Source organism: Dasypus novemcinctus, chromosome 9 (genome assembly GCF_030445035.2).
Source record: "Dasypus novemcinctus isolate mDasNov1 chromosome 9, mDasNov1.1.hap2, whole genome shotgun sequence".
Classification (NCBI taxonomy): domain Eukaryota; kingdom Metazoa; phylum Chordata; class Mammalia; order Cingulata; family Dasypodidae; genus Dasypus; species Dasypus novemcinctus.
This window is the reverse complement of record NC_080681.1, coordinates 109,646,414-109,663,119: the sequence shown is the minus strand read 5'-3', so window position 1 is coordinate 109,663,119 and position 16,706 is coordinate 109,646,414. Positions and strand designations below refer to the sequence as shown.

The window sequence follows — 16,706 nt, the reverse complement described above, 5'->3', positions numbered from 1 at the left end:
TTTGCTTTGGCCCACGGGACTTTAATAAACACAACATGCAGATGGAAAGCACCGGTGCACTGGGGTTTGCCCTCTCTGATGCTGGGAACTTTTCTGCTGCCATGTGAAGGAGTCTGGGCTAGTCTGCTAGAACCACGTGGTCCAGCCACGGGGCAGCACCAACTGCCAAACTCCTGATGAACCATCTGAGACCATCCTGCTCCAGTCGAGCCTCCAGACTGCAGATGCATGTGCTGCCCTGGGTGAAACCAGTGGAAGAAGCACCCCGCTGAGCTCAGCACAAATTGCTGAACCACAACTCAGGATCAGGGGCAAATTGAATGGTGGCTATTTTAAGCCACTACACCTTTGGGGTGGTTTGTTATGCAGCAAAAGAGAACTGACACCCTCTGCTTCCAGACACCACACTTTGAGAATCACTGATCAAGCCTATTCTACTTTTAAAGGTATTTGGTGAAGTTTGCAACTCTGCCAAGTGTTTAATATCGGGATTGACCCAGGAGCCTTCTCTCTCTTGCTCAAATTGTCGGACAACCCTGAGTCTCCTAGCTTTGGAGGGTGTCCTGAGGGACTATTAAGCCCCAGGGAATAGGTTGACAGGTGCTTCTCCATATTCATTGTATTGCAACTAATGCCAAGCTGTTTTGTTTTTCTTTAACTCTTTATGGAAAATTTCAAACATACCCAAACCAGAAAGAATAAGCCTGGTGAAGAGCCATGTACCTTTCTCCCAGCTTTGATGACTTGTCACACAGGAGCAATCTTGTTTTTATTATCCTTCTCCATTTTTTTTTCTAGCATAGAGCAAATCCCAGACATTGTCATTTCGTCTCTATATCCTTCAATATGTCTCCCAAACAGATAGGTCTTTAAAGAACCACCATATATAAAGAACTCATAACTCGTCAGCTAAAAAAACAACTCAATTATAAACTGGGCAAAGATGGAAACTATATATCTGGTAAGGCTTAATATCCAGAATATAAAAAGGAATTTCACTACTCAACAACAAAAAGACAACCCAACTTAAAAATGATTTCAATAGACAATTCTCCAAAGATATTCAAATAGTCAATAAACACATGAAAAGATGCTCAATATCATTAACCACAGGAGAAAAACCAATTAAAACTATAATAAGATACCACTTCACACCCACTAGAATGGGTATTATTTTTAAAAACTGAAAATAATTAAGTGTCAACAAGGATGTGGAGAAATTGGGAAACTCATTCATTGTTGGTGGGAATGTAAAATGGTGTAGCCACTGTGGAAGACAATTTGGGGTTCCTCTGAAAGTAAAACATAGAATTACCATGTGACTTGACAGTTCCCTTCCTATAATATATACCCAAAAGAGTTGAAAGCAGGTACTGGAACAGATATGTGTACACCAGTGTTTGCAGTAGCACTATTCAAAAAAGCCAAAGGTGGAAACAACCCAAAGGTCCATCAATGCATGAATGGATAAACAAAATGTGGCATATCCATACAATGGAAAATTATTCAGCATAAACAGAGTGAAGTTTCTGAAAAATGCTATAACTTCAATAAATCTCAAAAACATTATTCTAAGTGAAAGAAGCCAGACACCAAAGGCCACGCATTATACGATTCCAATCATATGAAATATCCAGAATAGGCAAATCTATGGAGACAGAAAGTAGATTAGTGGTTGCCAGGGACTGAGGGCAGTGGGGGAATGGGGCAGTGGGGGGAATGGGGAGTGACTGCTTAATGGGTATGGAGTCTCCTTTGGGATTGATGTAAATGTTTTGAAATTAGATAGAGAAAATAATGCACAGCATTATGAATGTACTAAATGCCACTGAATTGTACACTTTAAAATGGTTAATTTTATGTTATGTGAATTTCACCTCAATCAGAAGAACCACCTTGCTATTATCACACCTAACAAAATTAATATTCTTGTATGTCATAATATTCACTCTATATTGAGATTTCCCTGATTGTCTCAAAAATGTCTTTTTAGCATTGACTGGTTTTAATAACTTATTGCTGTTTACATGGATCGAATTAGATTAAGTGGATTGACAGATTAATTTACTTAGTTTTAACTAAAATTAACTTTCACAAAATGGACTAATGGCATAAATAATTCCTGCAAACGCACATGCATACACACAGATTGAAGGGAAAGCAATAATGCAGCACAAATGAACAAAAAGAAAATGGCATAGTGACACTTCTAGTGCAAGCTTTTTGTCAGCCATATGACAATCAAGTAAGATCTGAATTGTCAACCAAAACAATTAGAAATTATGAAGAAGGCTCTGAAGAGTGGATTTAACATCCATTATCATTGATAATGGACCTTGCCTTGAGATTGACTGAAATAGTCACAATTATCAATTTTAAAATATTACATACTAATTTTAATATACTTTTTTTACATTAGAGAAACCATAGGTTTACAGAAAAATCATGCAGAAAATACAGAGTTCCATATGTCCACCTTATGTATTTTACTTTGCTCTCATACTTGCAAATTTGCTAATTTGTGTGTAAACATTATAATGTACAAAATGTATTAATGTAATAGCACCTGAGTATGAGATATAAATATGTGGCAAACGGATGTGGCTAAAGCGCCTGGGCTCCTGTCTACCATATAGGAGGTCCAGGGTTTGATTCCTGGGGCCTCCTGGTGAAAGGCAAGCTGGACTGAGAAGAGAGCTGGCCCATGCAGAGTGCCGGCCTGCGTGGAATACTGGCCCGTGCAGGAGTGTTGGCCTGCGCAAGTGTGCTGGCCTGCATGGAGTGCTTGTCCACGTGGAGAGCTGGTATGGCAAGATGATGCAACAAGAAGAGATACAGAGGAGAGACAATAGGAGAGACAATAAGAGATGCAGCTGGCCAGGGACCTGTGCAAGAGATTGAGCACCCCCCAGAAGGTCCCAGGATCAGTTCCCATGCCACCTAAAGAGAAGACAGGCAGACACAGAAGAACACACAGAGAGCAGACAGTGAGTGCAAAACAACCGGGGGGGGGGGGGGCGGGAGAAATAAATAAATCTCAAAATATATATCTATATATAAATATGCTCAAAAAATGGTGTGCACAATCAGAAAAAATTGAAGCCCTGCGGTCTACACTACATAGCAACCTCCCACTCCAATCATGCCCCCTACCTCTTCCCCTATGCCAGCACTGATACGACTTTCTTCATAACCCAAACCTAAACTCCTCCCATTCTTGCTTCCTGTTAGGTCATTAGAGTGAAGACCAAACTCCTTACTCTACCCAAGGGTGCACCACACCTTGCCTCCTCCTTTATGCTGCAATGTAAACCCTAACCCGGTCTACTCCCATGTGTGCGTGAACACACACACACCCCTAATGAGAATGGTCCCTGCTGTGCTCCAGCTCCAGATGGCCCCCCCTTTCTCATATGGTTAAGTCCCACTGAACCTTCAAGACCCGGATGGGCTGTCACCTCCCTTGAGAAGCCTTCCCTGGGTTTGTGGGCCCTCCTCTGGGCTTCCATACAATGTAACTGAGGACACTTCATACCCATGTGAGCAGCACAGCATGGGGGGAGGAGCACTGAGGCTGGAGCCAGTCTACAGGTTTGGAATAGTGACTCCTGCACCTACTGGTTCTATGACCTTGGACAAGTGACTCAACTTCACTGTAAACAGGGCCATGAAGCAGAATGCTTACGTGTTTGGAAACTAAAGCCTGGCTGCCTAAATTTAAATCTGCTGTGCCATTGCTTGCTGAGCAACTTTGGGCAAATTACTCAACTTCCATGGGCCTGTATACTCATCTGAAAAACAGAGCTCATAGTAGTACCTATGCCGTGGGGTTGTTGCGACGGTTCAATGTAAAGCATTTAGAAGAGTGCCTGGTACATAGTAAGTGCTCGAGAAATGTCAACTCTAATCAGTGCATGTCTGGCTCTCACACCAGATGTTAACACACTGTTGAATAAATGAATGAATGAATGCATTGACCTATATTGTGTTGGCTTGAAAATAAGTAAATTAAGTTGAAATGAATTAAAACTGTACTCAGAGCTTGCTTGTCTGGTGCTGAGGGTCCCTATCTAAACTAGCCCATTAAGTATGTAGGGGCTTCCTGCGCTAAGTCATCTCTTTGTCTTACTTTCCACTGCTATGGGCGCCAGAGTGCCTTCCAGGTAACTAGTCTGTTAACATCACTCAAGGACAAACAAGCACCCAACTCAAGCTTCAGCTTTGTCTGGTCACTCAAGGAGTTCTGCCCATGACATAAGCATTATTATCAGCCCCACTAAGGTACTTGAAATGCATCTCAACTGAAAAAAAAAAAAGGAAAGCCACATCACTGTGGATATGTCTTGTTTCTAGTTATTCTCACCATAGTCTGAAAGTATTTTTGCTACACATAAAATAACAACCATCCTACACCCTCCTTTAGCCATACCTTATGGCTCTGCATTTGCAGAAAGAATGCAGACTTCCCAGCTTCTAAGCGAGAAGAAGGCTAGGAGGCAATAGACTAAAGCTTCCAAAAGAAAGGTGGTAGAGAAAGAAGCAAGAGAGACAAAGAAAAAACAAAACAGAACAAAAAACACTCAACAACAACATGAAAATCCTTGCATCTAAGGAGAAAGGAATTCTCTAGACTATTTGACAGAGGGACTTCTAAGAACACAGAATTCTGCCCCAACCAATCAAGGAAGGCTTCGTGGAAGAAGTGATGCTAGATGACTTTTCAAAGGGCTACATTGTTGGCGGGATCTTTGAGCAATTATGAAAGAAGAGAGGGGACTCTCTCTTTGAGGACTTTGTGGAAAGGAACATCCATGCCTCTCCTCCTCTGCCCCAGCCCTTGCTATTTGTCTCCACAACCGCATCCCCCCTGGTCTCTCACCTCCATAGGTATCCAAGAACTTCTTATGACTCCTGACGGAAGTCTCATAGCGGGTGAAAAAGAAGAAGATGAGGATGAGAGCCACCTCCAGCACGAAGGCCCACGGGGGCAGGGAGAACAGGACAGACCGCGGGTACTTGGAGCCCATCCTGTGTCCAGCTCCAGCACCAGGCATCACCTCTCTCCCCTGGCACTCACTTGGGGGAGCGATAGGGGAGAAACCCGCCAAAGGCCTTATCTCAGGCTGCAGGGCTGGCTCTGCTGGCCTGTCTGGGGAGTTAACGCAGGAGCAGAGGGACAATGGCAGAGGAAGGAAACGCATTTAATCCACCATTCATTCATTAAACAAGTAGCTGTTGCATTCCTACTATAGGCCAGACACTGTGCTCAGTATAAAAGAGGGCGTTCAGTCACTCGGCACTCAATCATTACAATCATTCTTTACCCATTATTTCAGTTCAGCCTCACTGCACCCTAGCGAAAGAGGCAGAGAAAGGCTCACACTCCTATTTACAATTGGGAAAAGTGAAGTTGAGAGGGGGCTTTGCATTGGCAAACTTTCTCTTTAAAACCTTACGGCAAGACAGAGAGGGCACCCAGTGAGCTCTTAACAAGAATGTATCAAATGAGAATGAATGAATGAATGAATGAAAGCAAAGAATGGTACTGAGCCCTGGGGATGATTACCAGCAGAACCTACAGAGAACTGACTCCTCAGAGTTACAGGGTTGACATTACTTACATTTTTTTTTTTAAAAAGAGTTATTATTTGTGTACATAATAAACAGCCAATAAATGTTGACAGAATGTAGGAAAGAAGTAAGGGAGGGAGGGAGAAAAGAAGAAAGTCTCATTACCTTCTAGACTAGCCCTAATCACTGGCCACTGAACATAGACTGAATAAAACTAGTTTAGGAACTGCAGGGAAATAATGGACCAAAATAAGTGAATACTCTGTTGACCACTTCAGCTGGTCAACTATGAAATTGGCTGCTCATGAAGTAGTGAGCATCTAGTCACTGGAGGAATGCAAGCAGAAGCTGGATAGTTACTTGTCAGATATGTCTTGAAAGGGATTCCTATGTGGATCACAGACGTTTAAAATCACCCAGTAGATTCCTGTCATTTTGTTTTTAAATGAAAATACTAAGACCCAAAGAGGTCATACTCAAGGTCATACTAAGCTGGCATCAGTCATTTCTTACTTTCAACAGCTTTGTTTAGAGAAGGAAAAAAATGAGAATAACATTAATGTCCCATAGTAGGGGGTTGGTTAAATAAACTACAGAACATAACAACTTGCCGTCAATCTGTTGGTTCTGAAGATAGGGGATATGGGGTGGGGGAGGCAGAGGAAAATGCTTTTAAGGTTTATCAAAAGTTATACAGTCAAGAGAAAGAAATAAAGGCATTCAAATTGGAAAGGTAGAAGTCAAATCATCCCTATTCACAGATGACATGATCCTAAATAGAGAAAATCCCAAAGAACTTATAAAAAAGCTACTAGAACTAATAAAATGAATTCAACAAAATTGCAGGACACAAGATAAACAAGCAGAAGTCAGCTGAATTTCTATACACCATTAATGAACAATCTGAAAAGGAAATCAAGAAAATAATTCCATTTACAACAGCATCTAAAAGAATAAAATACCTAGGAATAAATTTCACCAGGGAGGTGAAAGACTTGTACACTGAAAACTACAAAACATTACTGAAATAAATTATGGAAGATCCAAATAAATGGAGAGACACCCTGTGTTTATGGATTAGGAGATTTAATGTTGTTAAGTATTATTAAAATATTGCCTAAAGCATTTACAAATTCAATGCAATCCCTATCAAACTTCCAGCATTTCCCTTATGGCTCATTATATTAAGCATGTTTTCACATGTTTATTGGCCATATGTATATATTCTTTGGAGAAATGTCCATTCAAGTATACTGCCCATTTTTAAATTGAGTTGTCTTTTTGTTGTTGAGTTGCAGGAGTTCTTCACATATTCTGGATTTTAAACCCTCTCAGATAATAATTTCCAAATATTTTCTCCCATTCGTAGGTGGTCTTTTTACTTTTTTGGTAAGTCTTTTGATGCACAAGTTTTTTTTAAAAGATTTATTTTATTTATTCCCCACCCCCTTTCCCCCTGTTGTCTGCTCTCTGTCCATTTGCTGTGTGTTCCGTGTCTGCTTGTATTCTCATTAGGTGGCTCTGGAAACCTTGATCCTAGGAACTTCCGGAGTGGGAGACAGGCGATTACTCCCTTGCATCACCTCAACTCCCTGTTCTGCTATGTCTTCTTATTTTCTCTCCTCTGTGTCTCTTGTTGCATCATCTTGCTGTGCCAGCTCTCCGTGTTGGCCAGCACTCCTGCACGGGGCGGATTTTCCCACGCTGGGTGGCATTCCCACACAGGGCGGCACTCCTGTGTGGGGTGACATTCTCGTGTTGTCTGGGACTCCACATGGGCCAGTTTGCCCTCACCAGGAGGCCCTGGGCATCAAATCCTGGACCTCCTATATGGTAGATAGGAGCCCAACTGGTTGAGCCACATCTGTTTCCTGATATACAAAAGTTTTTAAAAAAAATTTGTTTAAGTCCCATTTATATATATTTATATTTTTTTTCTTTTGTTGCTCATAAGAGCAGGTACTTTTGTCCATTTTGGTCACTTATGTATCCACAGTCCAGTCCATAGTAACTATGCAATAAATATTTGTTGAATGAATAACAGCTGCCATTTTTGGAATACCAAGCACTGGACCAATCATTTTGTACACATTATTTCATTTAGTTTTCCTCTTAAGCATGTGAGCACAGGCATCATTATCTCCATTTTACAGGTGAGGAAAATGCTGTTCAAAGAGGTTGTACAAATGCCCAAAGTCCTATAGCTAGTAAATGGCAGAGCTGGGACCCAACCCAGATACATCTGATGTCATGGCTTATGCTGCTAAGCACGTTGCAATTCTGCCTCCTCAGTTTAGTAACTACCTACAGCTCAATTTCCTTATGAGCCAAATAAAATGACCTGCCTTGCTTTCTTCACAGGGCTATTACAAATACAAAAATATGTACACATACTCAGCAACCTGTGTTATAGAAAAGGTAGGTCAGTGATGCTATGTGTGCAGCATCCTGGTCTGAATGGCCAGGTTTCCTGCAGGTGTGGTGAATCAATTCAGAAAGACTACAGTTTTTACATGCAATCATGCCTTTTCTGTAAATAAAAAGGACATGAGAATCTTGACCACGCCCTCTTCACCTGAGTCAAGCATAAGAAAGGTCAGTCATGGGAATGACTAAGGAGGTCCTTCAATCCTTCCCTGGCAGCTTGCCCACACTAAGGGTGTGGTCTTGCTCTGGGCATGCCTGCCTAAAGTGTGAGTAGCATTCATTCATTTAATAAATATGAGCTTTGGATCAGGCAAACTGGGTTTAAATCCTGGCTCTGTAATTTATTAGCTGTGACTTTAATGAGACATTCAATCTCTGAGTATGTTTCTTCATCTGTAAAGTGGAAAAAATCAGAGTGTCCATCTCATAGGGTGGCCACATAAAGTGTGAGATACAGAGAAAACATTTCATAAAATGTTAGTGCTTATTATTATCACACAAGTTTGGCATGTTACTGTAGAAAATTTTGAAAGTGAAGAGAAGCATAAAGATTATATAGAATAAAGCACCCATGATTTCATCATCTCCAAAATCAACACTATTTTTTTCTGTGTACATTCTTTCTGATTTTCTCTGTTCATGTGGATTCATGCCTCATTTTTTTTCCTTACAGAAATGAGATTATACAGCATATACTGTGGTAAATTGCTTTTTTCATACACAGTATGTCATGAGCAGTTTCTAAGCCAGGAAAATCTTTGAACAACACTATAACATTGTCACTAAGAGCCCAGGTTCTGACAACAGATTGGGTTTGAATCCTAGCTATGCCACTTACTGTGTAAACTTCAATAAATGCCTTCTCTGTGCCACAATTTTCTCATCTGTATAAGGAAACAGCAATACCCTCTTCTTTGTAGGGCTGTTATAAGGATTAAATTAAAGTATACATGGTATTTAGAGCAGTGACTGGCACATTTTCCATGCTTCACTGATTTTCATGGTAAGGATGTATGATCATTTGTTTGACCAGCCCCCTTGGTGGGATATCTGGGCTATTCTCAAACTGTCTCTGTCCTAAACATTTCTTCTTGGGGCATCACCCTCAGATTCTTTTCTCTGCTCCTATACAACCCAACAGTAACTCTCAGCCACATATTCCCATGGCACTCCACACTTTGGCCGCAGTATGGGGTGTCCTTGTCAGGAACCTATTTGATGGCAGGCTAGATGTAAAAGCTGTCACGTGTCCCCAGAGCCTCGCTCATCTTTTCTCTGGATTACTCATCCATACATTCCACAATGTACTATGGCATTATGCTAGACAACAGGGATAGAGCAGGGAGTGGAAACGACCACAGATCTGGCTCTTAACCTCATGGATTTTGCTGTCTTACTATCATGCTCCAGGAAATCTGAGGCCTTGAAGTCAGGGGGATAAAGGCTCTTCAGGTCTGGGGCCTCCGTAGGGCCAGGACCTTGCCATGTACCTGTTCTTCCAACGCCTTCAAACTTCCAGCCATATTGATTTAGGTCCCATTGGTATCCTCATCCATGAACCAATCCACCTTGGTAGCTGGCTCTAAGCAGTGCATTCCTTTCAGGTACTTTCACAAAGCTCAGAGTTTGTTATCCTTGGCCTCCCAGTGCCACGTTAGCAACATGCTAGAGTGAAAGCGAGGATGAAAAAACAAGTATACTGTTAACAGCAGTGAACATTTATTAAGTGCCTACTGAGGTCTGGCTCTTAAAGTTCATTACCTCCAAGCTTTAAAACAAACCTGAGTGGAAACAGAGGTTCTGAGAAATTTGTAACTTGCCCAAGCTACTAAGTAAGTGGCCAAGCTGGAATTTCAACTCTCGTAAGATAAAGTAGATACTCTTCCCATTTTTTCTAAACTGCCTCTCTACAGGGTATGAATTGGATCTCTAAAAAGCTTTCTGTCTACGTGATGGACAAGCCTAACCTAAGAAACCACAAATTAGTAATAGCATGGACAGGAAAGTGGGAAGTTACAGTAACAGTGGGTTTAAGAACTGTGAGGATATAAGGCTTGCTTGCTTGGGACAGCCTGAAAAGGGTGGACCCTGATTGAGACCAGCTTTGGAAGGCATAATGTAAAGAAAGGTTTTTCTCTTTGGTCACTGGGGCATCTTTGAAGATTTGTGAACAGGAGAAAGTAACAAAGAGCAGCGATGGACCATGCTGCAATGCAGTATAAACTACAAGTTCTGCTTTTGGGTGGGAATTGAACAAGGGGGAAATCACAGGACAGGGAGAGGTCCACCCATCCCAGGACAGAACAAGAGGGCATCTACTTCTGGGAAGTTTTAAGTACGTGCTGAAAGACCACCTACTACCACACTGTAGGTGAAAAGTTGGTGCAGCCACAATAGGACATTTTGCAGCCATCAGAAATATTTCTGAAGGCTTAAAATGCTTATGCTAAATAAAGAGCAATCTACGAATTGAGTAACTATTATTTTTATTATCCATAGGAGGAAAACTGGGGGAAAAAAGGAAATACGATGGTAACAGCGGTTTGTTAAGGTTGATGTCTGTGGTTTTGTTTTCCCCGCCCTGTCACTTTTCTACATCCTCCTAGTTTTCTTTAAAATGCCATCTTTCTCTCTCTCAAAAAAAATCTTTCCTGTCTTTTCTAATTGTTTTCCTTTGCAATACCTATGTTGCAGGGGCCTACGAGGAGTAAATGAGCAAACAGAAACTCAGCCCGGCGCCTGCCACAAAATCGGAGCTCAACGAGTGTTACACCGGGAGGGTCGCAGGCCCGGCGATCCCGCCTCCGAGGGGCCTGGCCAACCGCCGGACCGCGCCGAGCGGCCCGCAGCCGCGGCCTCAGCGCTGGGACAGACACGCCCCCGACGCCGACACGCGGCGGCCGAGCCCTCGCACGGCCCCACCGGCGCGCTGCCCGCGGAGTCGGGGCCCCTGCTCGGCCGCCCTGCGGACGTGGAGCTCCGGCCACGCCGCCAGACACAGCCCCCAGCAGCCTTGCGCGACGTCGCGCGCACTCACGGCCCCGCCTCCCAGGACGCGAACTCTAGAAGGCGGGGCACAGGCCCCGCCCTCCGCCTCTCCCGATTGGCCGGCGCGCTGTCACCATGTCGCGGGAAGCAGGCCGGGCGTGTGTGTGCGTGTGTGTGGTGCTTTGTCATTCGTACCCCGGTCGCGCGCTGACGCGGCTGCCTTGGCCGAGTGCTCTGGTGTCCGCAGAAAGGGCCCCGCCGCTGCTCCCGGGATGCTCCCGAGTGGGGAGGATACTGCAAGCCCCTTACATAATGACGCAACTGACTGAAGCACATGTTAGCGCAGGGACCGCACATGCCGCACACCCAGGCCTCCCAGTGAATGTATTGCCAGATGCTAGCTTACAGTGCAATATAGCACGGTATGTTCTAGTATGAATTAGAATGCAATGAAACGCAATCCCATAATAACGAAGTGGACCTTTGCAACAAGGCATAATATAGGATGTTATATTTATAGGGCCTATTTATAAGCTCTATTTAAACCTTTTCGGATAGGCCCAGTCACAGGCCCAGACGGAATAATGATTGGCGAGTTCTTCTGTCCTTCCAGGAGGCGGGTTCTACAGTCCGTTTTGCCTCAGCGAGCCTTGGGGTTGGCCGGCAGCGGCAGGGCCGCGCCTTCGATTGGCTCCGAGGGCCGTCCGTCGGAGCCGAGGAGGCGGGGCAGAAGGCTGGCTGGTGCTGGGGCGGGCGGGCCCCGGAATTGTCATTTCTTTGTTTCCGAAGGCGGAGGAGGCTCCGAGCCCCCCCTCCCCGTCCCCCCTCCCCCCGGGTGCTGGCTCCATGTCTGTGTGACCGGCCCCTGGGGTAGAGTCCAGGCTCGAAGCGGGGCGGGCCGGCGGCGGCTGAGGTGAGGGACGGCGGCGGCGGCGCGGGCACCCGGCCCCCCAGTGGGAGGATGAAGCGGCGGAACGCCGACTGCAGTAAGCTCCGCCGCCCCCTAAAGCGGAACCGGATCACCGAGGGCATCTACGGCAGGTGAGCGGCGGCACCTCCGCCTCCCCGGGCCCGGCGCCCGGCGGCCCTCGGCCGGCTCCGGAGGGGCCCGGCCCCGTTATGTAACTCCGACTAGGCCGCACGCCCGCGCCGGGGGTTCTCCTGAGGAGCGCCACCCGGGGAGCACTCGCCGGCCCGCCGGGGGCCCGCCCCGGGGGCGCGGGGCGTGAAGGGGGCTGGTGCCGGCGGGCTGGGAGGGCGCGGCGGCCAGGGCGCCGGCTGAGGGAGCCGCGCCGCCGTTGGCAGGGCCCGGGCCCCCGGGGGGAGGGGCGGCGAGCCCCCTCCCCGCCCGGCGCCCCGCACCCGCGCCCCGCACCCGCGCCGCGGTCCCCGAGGGGCCTCCGCTGGCTCCCAAGCCCGGCTCTGGCTGGGGAGTTTGCCGGGCTGAGCCGGGAGGCGCGTGGGCTTGTGCGTGGGGGCAAAGGCTGCTGCGACCTGCCGGACTCCCCAAAGTTGGGAGCAAGCAGTGTCCCTTCCCGCTGGGCTGCCGGCGGCCTGGGCTGGTGGCCACGTTGTCCCATCTTTCGCTTTCTACTTCTCCAGTGGGATCTCAAACTTGGCACCGAGGACTGAAGCCGGTGCCCCCAAATCGTGCTCTCAAGCCCGGCTCCAGCTTCGGAAGAGGCTGATGATCATTTTTTTTAAGCAAACATTATTTTGGCAATTCCAAGCAATAGTTTTCTTCAAACCTTTTTCTAGGGATTTTCTCTAAACTCGCGCTTTTTTTTTTTTTTCTCCGAAAGAACAGCGTTGTCCCTTTAAATAGAAATTACTTTCAGCACTCTGAGGGGGAGAAAGACTGCAGGTTCATGGGACAACTTAATGACAGTCATAGCTTCCCCAAGCAGAATTTGTGCATGACTGTTATTTTCTGTATCTTCTCAGAATGTTAATTCTAAATGGTACTTTTCTTGATAAAGAAATGATTTCATTGGTGAAGTAATTAGTTCGCAAAGGCAAATTCTCAGCATGTGGATATAGGCTTAATTTAGTTCTGGTAGCGCTCTACAATTTAGCTCTTCTAGCTGTGGGACTTAGAGAAATACATGAGGTGGCTGATGACACTCAAGTTGTCTCAGCATAACTGCACACCTTGCTACTGTTTACACATACGGAAAGCTTGCTTTCCACAGCAGCTGACTGATGTAAGATTGTTTTTCTTTCTTTCTTTCTTTAATTCAAGTTTAAAAGCATTTAAGAATTCAATTAAAGTAAAAAGTTCTTGGACTTACCTTATGTAATGAGACATAGATCATAGGAATGATTCATTCAATAACTATATATACTATATGGCAGGCACTGTTTTAGCTACTAAGGATACAGCTGTGAGTAAACCCTATTTTAGCAAAAACAGCAAAAACAACTAATTTTTCCTACAGATTTAGTGAATACGGGAAGTTACCCTATTTTCTTAAATAAAGAAAGGCTTTTTTTTTTCCTGGCTATTGAAACTGGTTTGAACAATTAATTCTGATAGTGATATAAGAATAGAAAAAGTATGTTAAACAGAGTTGGTAAACGATGGACAACTCATATTTGAATGGCTGCAGTTTATTCTAACATGATGATGTACCTCCATTTATTGCAAGAAGATTGAGAGTCCCATATTGTTTATGTATTTTCTGTTGTATTTCAGTTTGTTGTGTTGAAACAAATATACCCAGTTTAATACCTGCCCCATGGTAGGCAGTCAGGGAGAAGAAGGAACTTGTTTAATGCATTATTTTACTGCTAATCTTTTGGAATTTGAATTTTCTTACCCCATAGGTATAATAAATACTCTATGCAAGTTAGAACTTTATCTGTAACATTTTAAAAACCAACAGTGAGTGCTTCATCTCTTAAATCTGTTTTCTCTTTTTGGAATTCTTTTTGATTTAAGTGTTAATAAAAGACCCAAATATATTTCTATCTATCTTTCCTTGATTGCAGCAACCAGGAAATCATATATCAAATGAGAGTCTCAATTCGCTTATCTGCTTATTAATTTATATGATGACGTATTGGACTGAAGGACAAGACGATAGTTTTTTTCCCCCAAGTAGAGTTCTGCTTTTGGAAAGGGATTTAGAAAATTTCCAGTTGTTTTTAAAGCGAACAGTGAGTGGGTTAGTTGTAAATCAGTTGATCATCAAATTTAAATCTATAGTGATTTGTTTTTTCACACCATCTATGTACCATTTTGTTTCTCAACATCTGGCCAATTTTAGTCTCATTAAACAGTGTTGTTTTTTCCTGAGGCTATGTTGACAATTTTGGTAACCACTGTCTATTGTTTCATAGCCCAACCTTTCATGGAATTATTATTTTTATGTTCTTGGTATGTACAACTTCCTGAGTTTTGGTAGAGAAGGGGACAGCTGTGGTAGAAAGAGTGCTAGACCCAGGCTTTATGTGATCTAGGTTCAGACTCAAAATCCCAGCTCTGCCACTTTGGGCAGGCCCAAAGGTTTCTCATCTGTCAAATAAGTTGTAAGAACTAAAAGAGATAATTACGTGGAAACTTTATAAAAAGTTCTGACATGTTATGTAAAACTATTTACCACATAGTTGTTACCACAATTGAACATGTTTAGTTTATCCTCTAAGGAGTCGGGAAAGACTTAAGATTTGGGACAACTATAGAGAAAAGTGGTTAGTTGCTCCTTGGTCTTAAAAAAAAATCCTGTTGCTGAGATACTTTCAATCATAGGCTTCAATCCAGCAACTGTTACTGAGATGATTGTTAAATGATACTATTTATTGTTAGTATCATGGCTATGTTAGAATTGTTTCAGGGGCAAGGAAGAAAGAAAATGAATTTTAGAGTTTATATTAATGTTATGCATATTTACGTATGTCCCTATCATTTGAAAGTGGAAACATGCTACAGAAATACATTATCACAGTCAAGTTAATAATCAAGAATATGAGAAATGAAACAATAATAGTGATCATTTTCTTTTATATTAAGGTCTGAAATTCAATGTTATTTTTTAAAAATCTGATCTAGCACATAGTCTGACACATTAGGCATTCAGTGGTCAGTAAATGTTGAGTGAGTACTATAAGCTAATTCTTTCAATTCATTAGCAATTTACTATGTATAAAACATTGTTTGTGTGGAGCTGGTGGAGCTCAGTGGTTGAGCACGCTTTTCACATGTGCGAGATCCCAGGTTCAATCCCTAGTACCTCCTAAAAAAAAAAAACCAACAACCAAAAAAAAAACATTGCTCAGGCAACTGTGGAGGATGTAAGATAAGACAGTTCCTTATCTTCAAGGAATTTATAGACTAGTAAGCCATAGTAATACCCTCTTAAATTTGTGCAGTGGTCTAGGATTAAAGTAAAAATATTTCTGTTGAATTAAATTTTAGTTTACCGTTTTAGTGGTTCACCTGACACTTCAATGGTTTAATTTTTTTTTTAGAGATTTATTTATTTATGTCTCTCCGCCCCCTCCCCCGTCCCGTTGTCTGTTCTCTGTGTCTATTTGCTGCGTCTTCTTTGTCCGCTTCTGTTATTATCAGCGGCAGGGGAATCTGTGTCTCTTTTTGTTGCGTCATCTTGTTGTGCCATTCCTGGGCAGGCTGCACTTTCTTTGGCGCTGGGCAGCTCTCCTTGCGCAGCGCACTTGTTACACGTAGGCCTCCCTATGCAGGGACACCCCTGCGTGGTAGGGCACTCCTTGCGCGCATCAGCATTGTGCAGGGGCGCATCAGTGCTGTGCAGGGGCCAGCTCCACACGGGTCTAGGAGGCCCGGGGTTTGAACTGCGGACCTCCCATGTGGTAGATGGACGCCCTAACCACTGGGCCAAGTCCGCTGCCTTAATGGCTTAATTTTGCTCTGTGCTGTTTATGGTCAAGTGGGCAGTTACCACTAAGTGAGGAAGTATTTACTAACTCAAATGAGATAGATGTAAAGTACTAGGGAAAGTATGAAAATAAGTTGATAAATAAGAGAAAGTAAAATGAAAAACAATGACAATTGTTATTCCGAGATCTCCCACTCTGGCTGTAATTCTCATCCTGTGTCTGCCTTCAAACCTGAGCACCACGCACTCCCAACTATCATCTCTCATTACCTGCAGCGATTCTCCAGGGGAGGTGGGGTTGGAATGCTATGTAGTTTTTTTAAAGCCTTACGGGGATTCTCTGTGGTTCCCCCTCCTTCCACCTTATCATACTCCCTACTACTCCCTTACTTGAGAATTTGTGACTTTATAATAGGAGGATAAGAAGATAAGGGTGTTAAGTAGAAGAGTGTTCTCTTCTTACCGAATACTGTAAGAAGAGTATTCAGTAATACTCTTCTGAGTATTACTCAGAAGGCAGAAACATTTTTGTATGTTAAAATTGTTACACAACTAAGCTTAATAAGAATTTTAAGTAAAGCATGTGTTTTAAGCTTCAGGAAACTCTTTTATATCTTTGTTATTGATAGTTGGAGGAAGCAGTCCTTCACTTATGAATTTGTGAATATTTCCTGTCTTTTTGTGTTAAGTTCTGCTTGCGGCATGTTGCCTGAAGCTTTGCCATTAATACTAGAACTAAGAATGGCCCAACTATATATGGTATCTTTTGCCATCTTTATTTCAGAAATGAGTTTTCTGACCTTTGGCGCTCTTGAAAGTGACTTTTTAAAATGATTGAATGTTGCATTCTTCTCAGCTTCCTAA

The 16,706-nt window shown here is 43.6% G+C and overlaps 2 protein-coding genes across 2 annotated transcripts in view; one reads left to right on the top strand and one right to left on the bottom strand.

Annotated features, from left to right (window-relative positions):
• LOC101428047 (RH-like protein) overlaps window positions 1–5,074 on the bottom strand; it is a 50,806-nt gene extending 45,732 nt beyond the window's left edge. The window contains exon 1 of the mRNA XM_004465359.3: window positions 4,880–5,074. Coding sequence (XP_004465416.1) covers window positions 4,880–5,054 — 175 coding nt within the window. The 5' untranslated portion in view covers window positions 5,055–5,074. The remainder of the gene's footprint in view (window positions 1–4,879) is intronic.
• A 6,674-nt stretch (window positions 5,075–11,748) lies between these two features.
• The window catches only part of MACO1 (macoilin 1), a 56,857-nt gene continuing 51,899 nt past the window's right edge, over window positions 11,749–16,706 (top strand). The window contains exon 1 of the mRNA XM_004485098.5: window positions 11,749–12,027. Within this exon, the coding sequence (XP_004485155.2) occupies window positions 11,948–12,027 (80 nt within the window). The 5' untranslated portion in view covers window positions 11,749–11,947. The remainder of the gene's footprint in view (window positions 12,028–16,706) is intronic.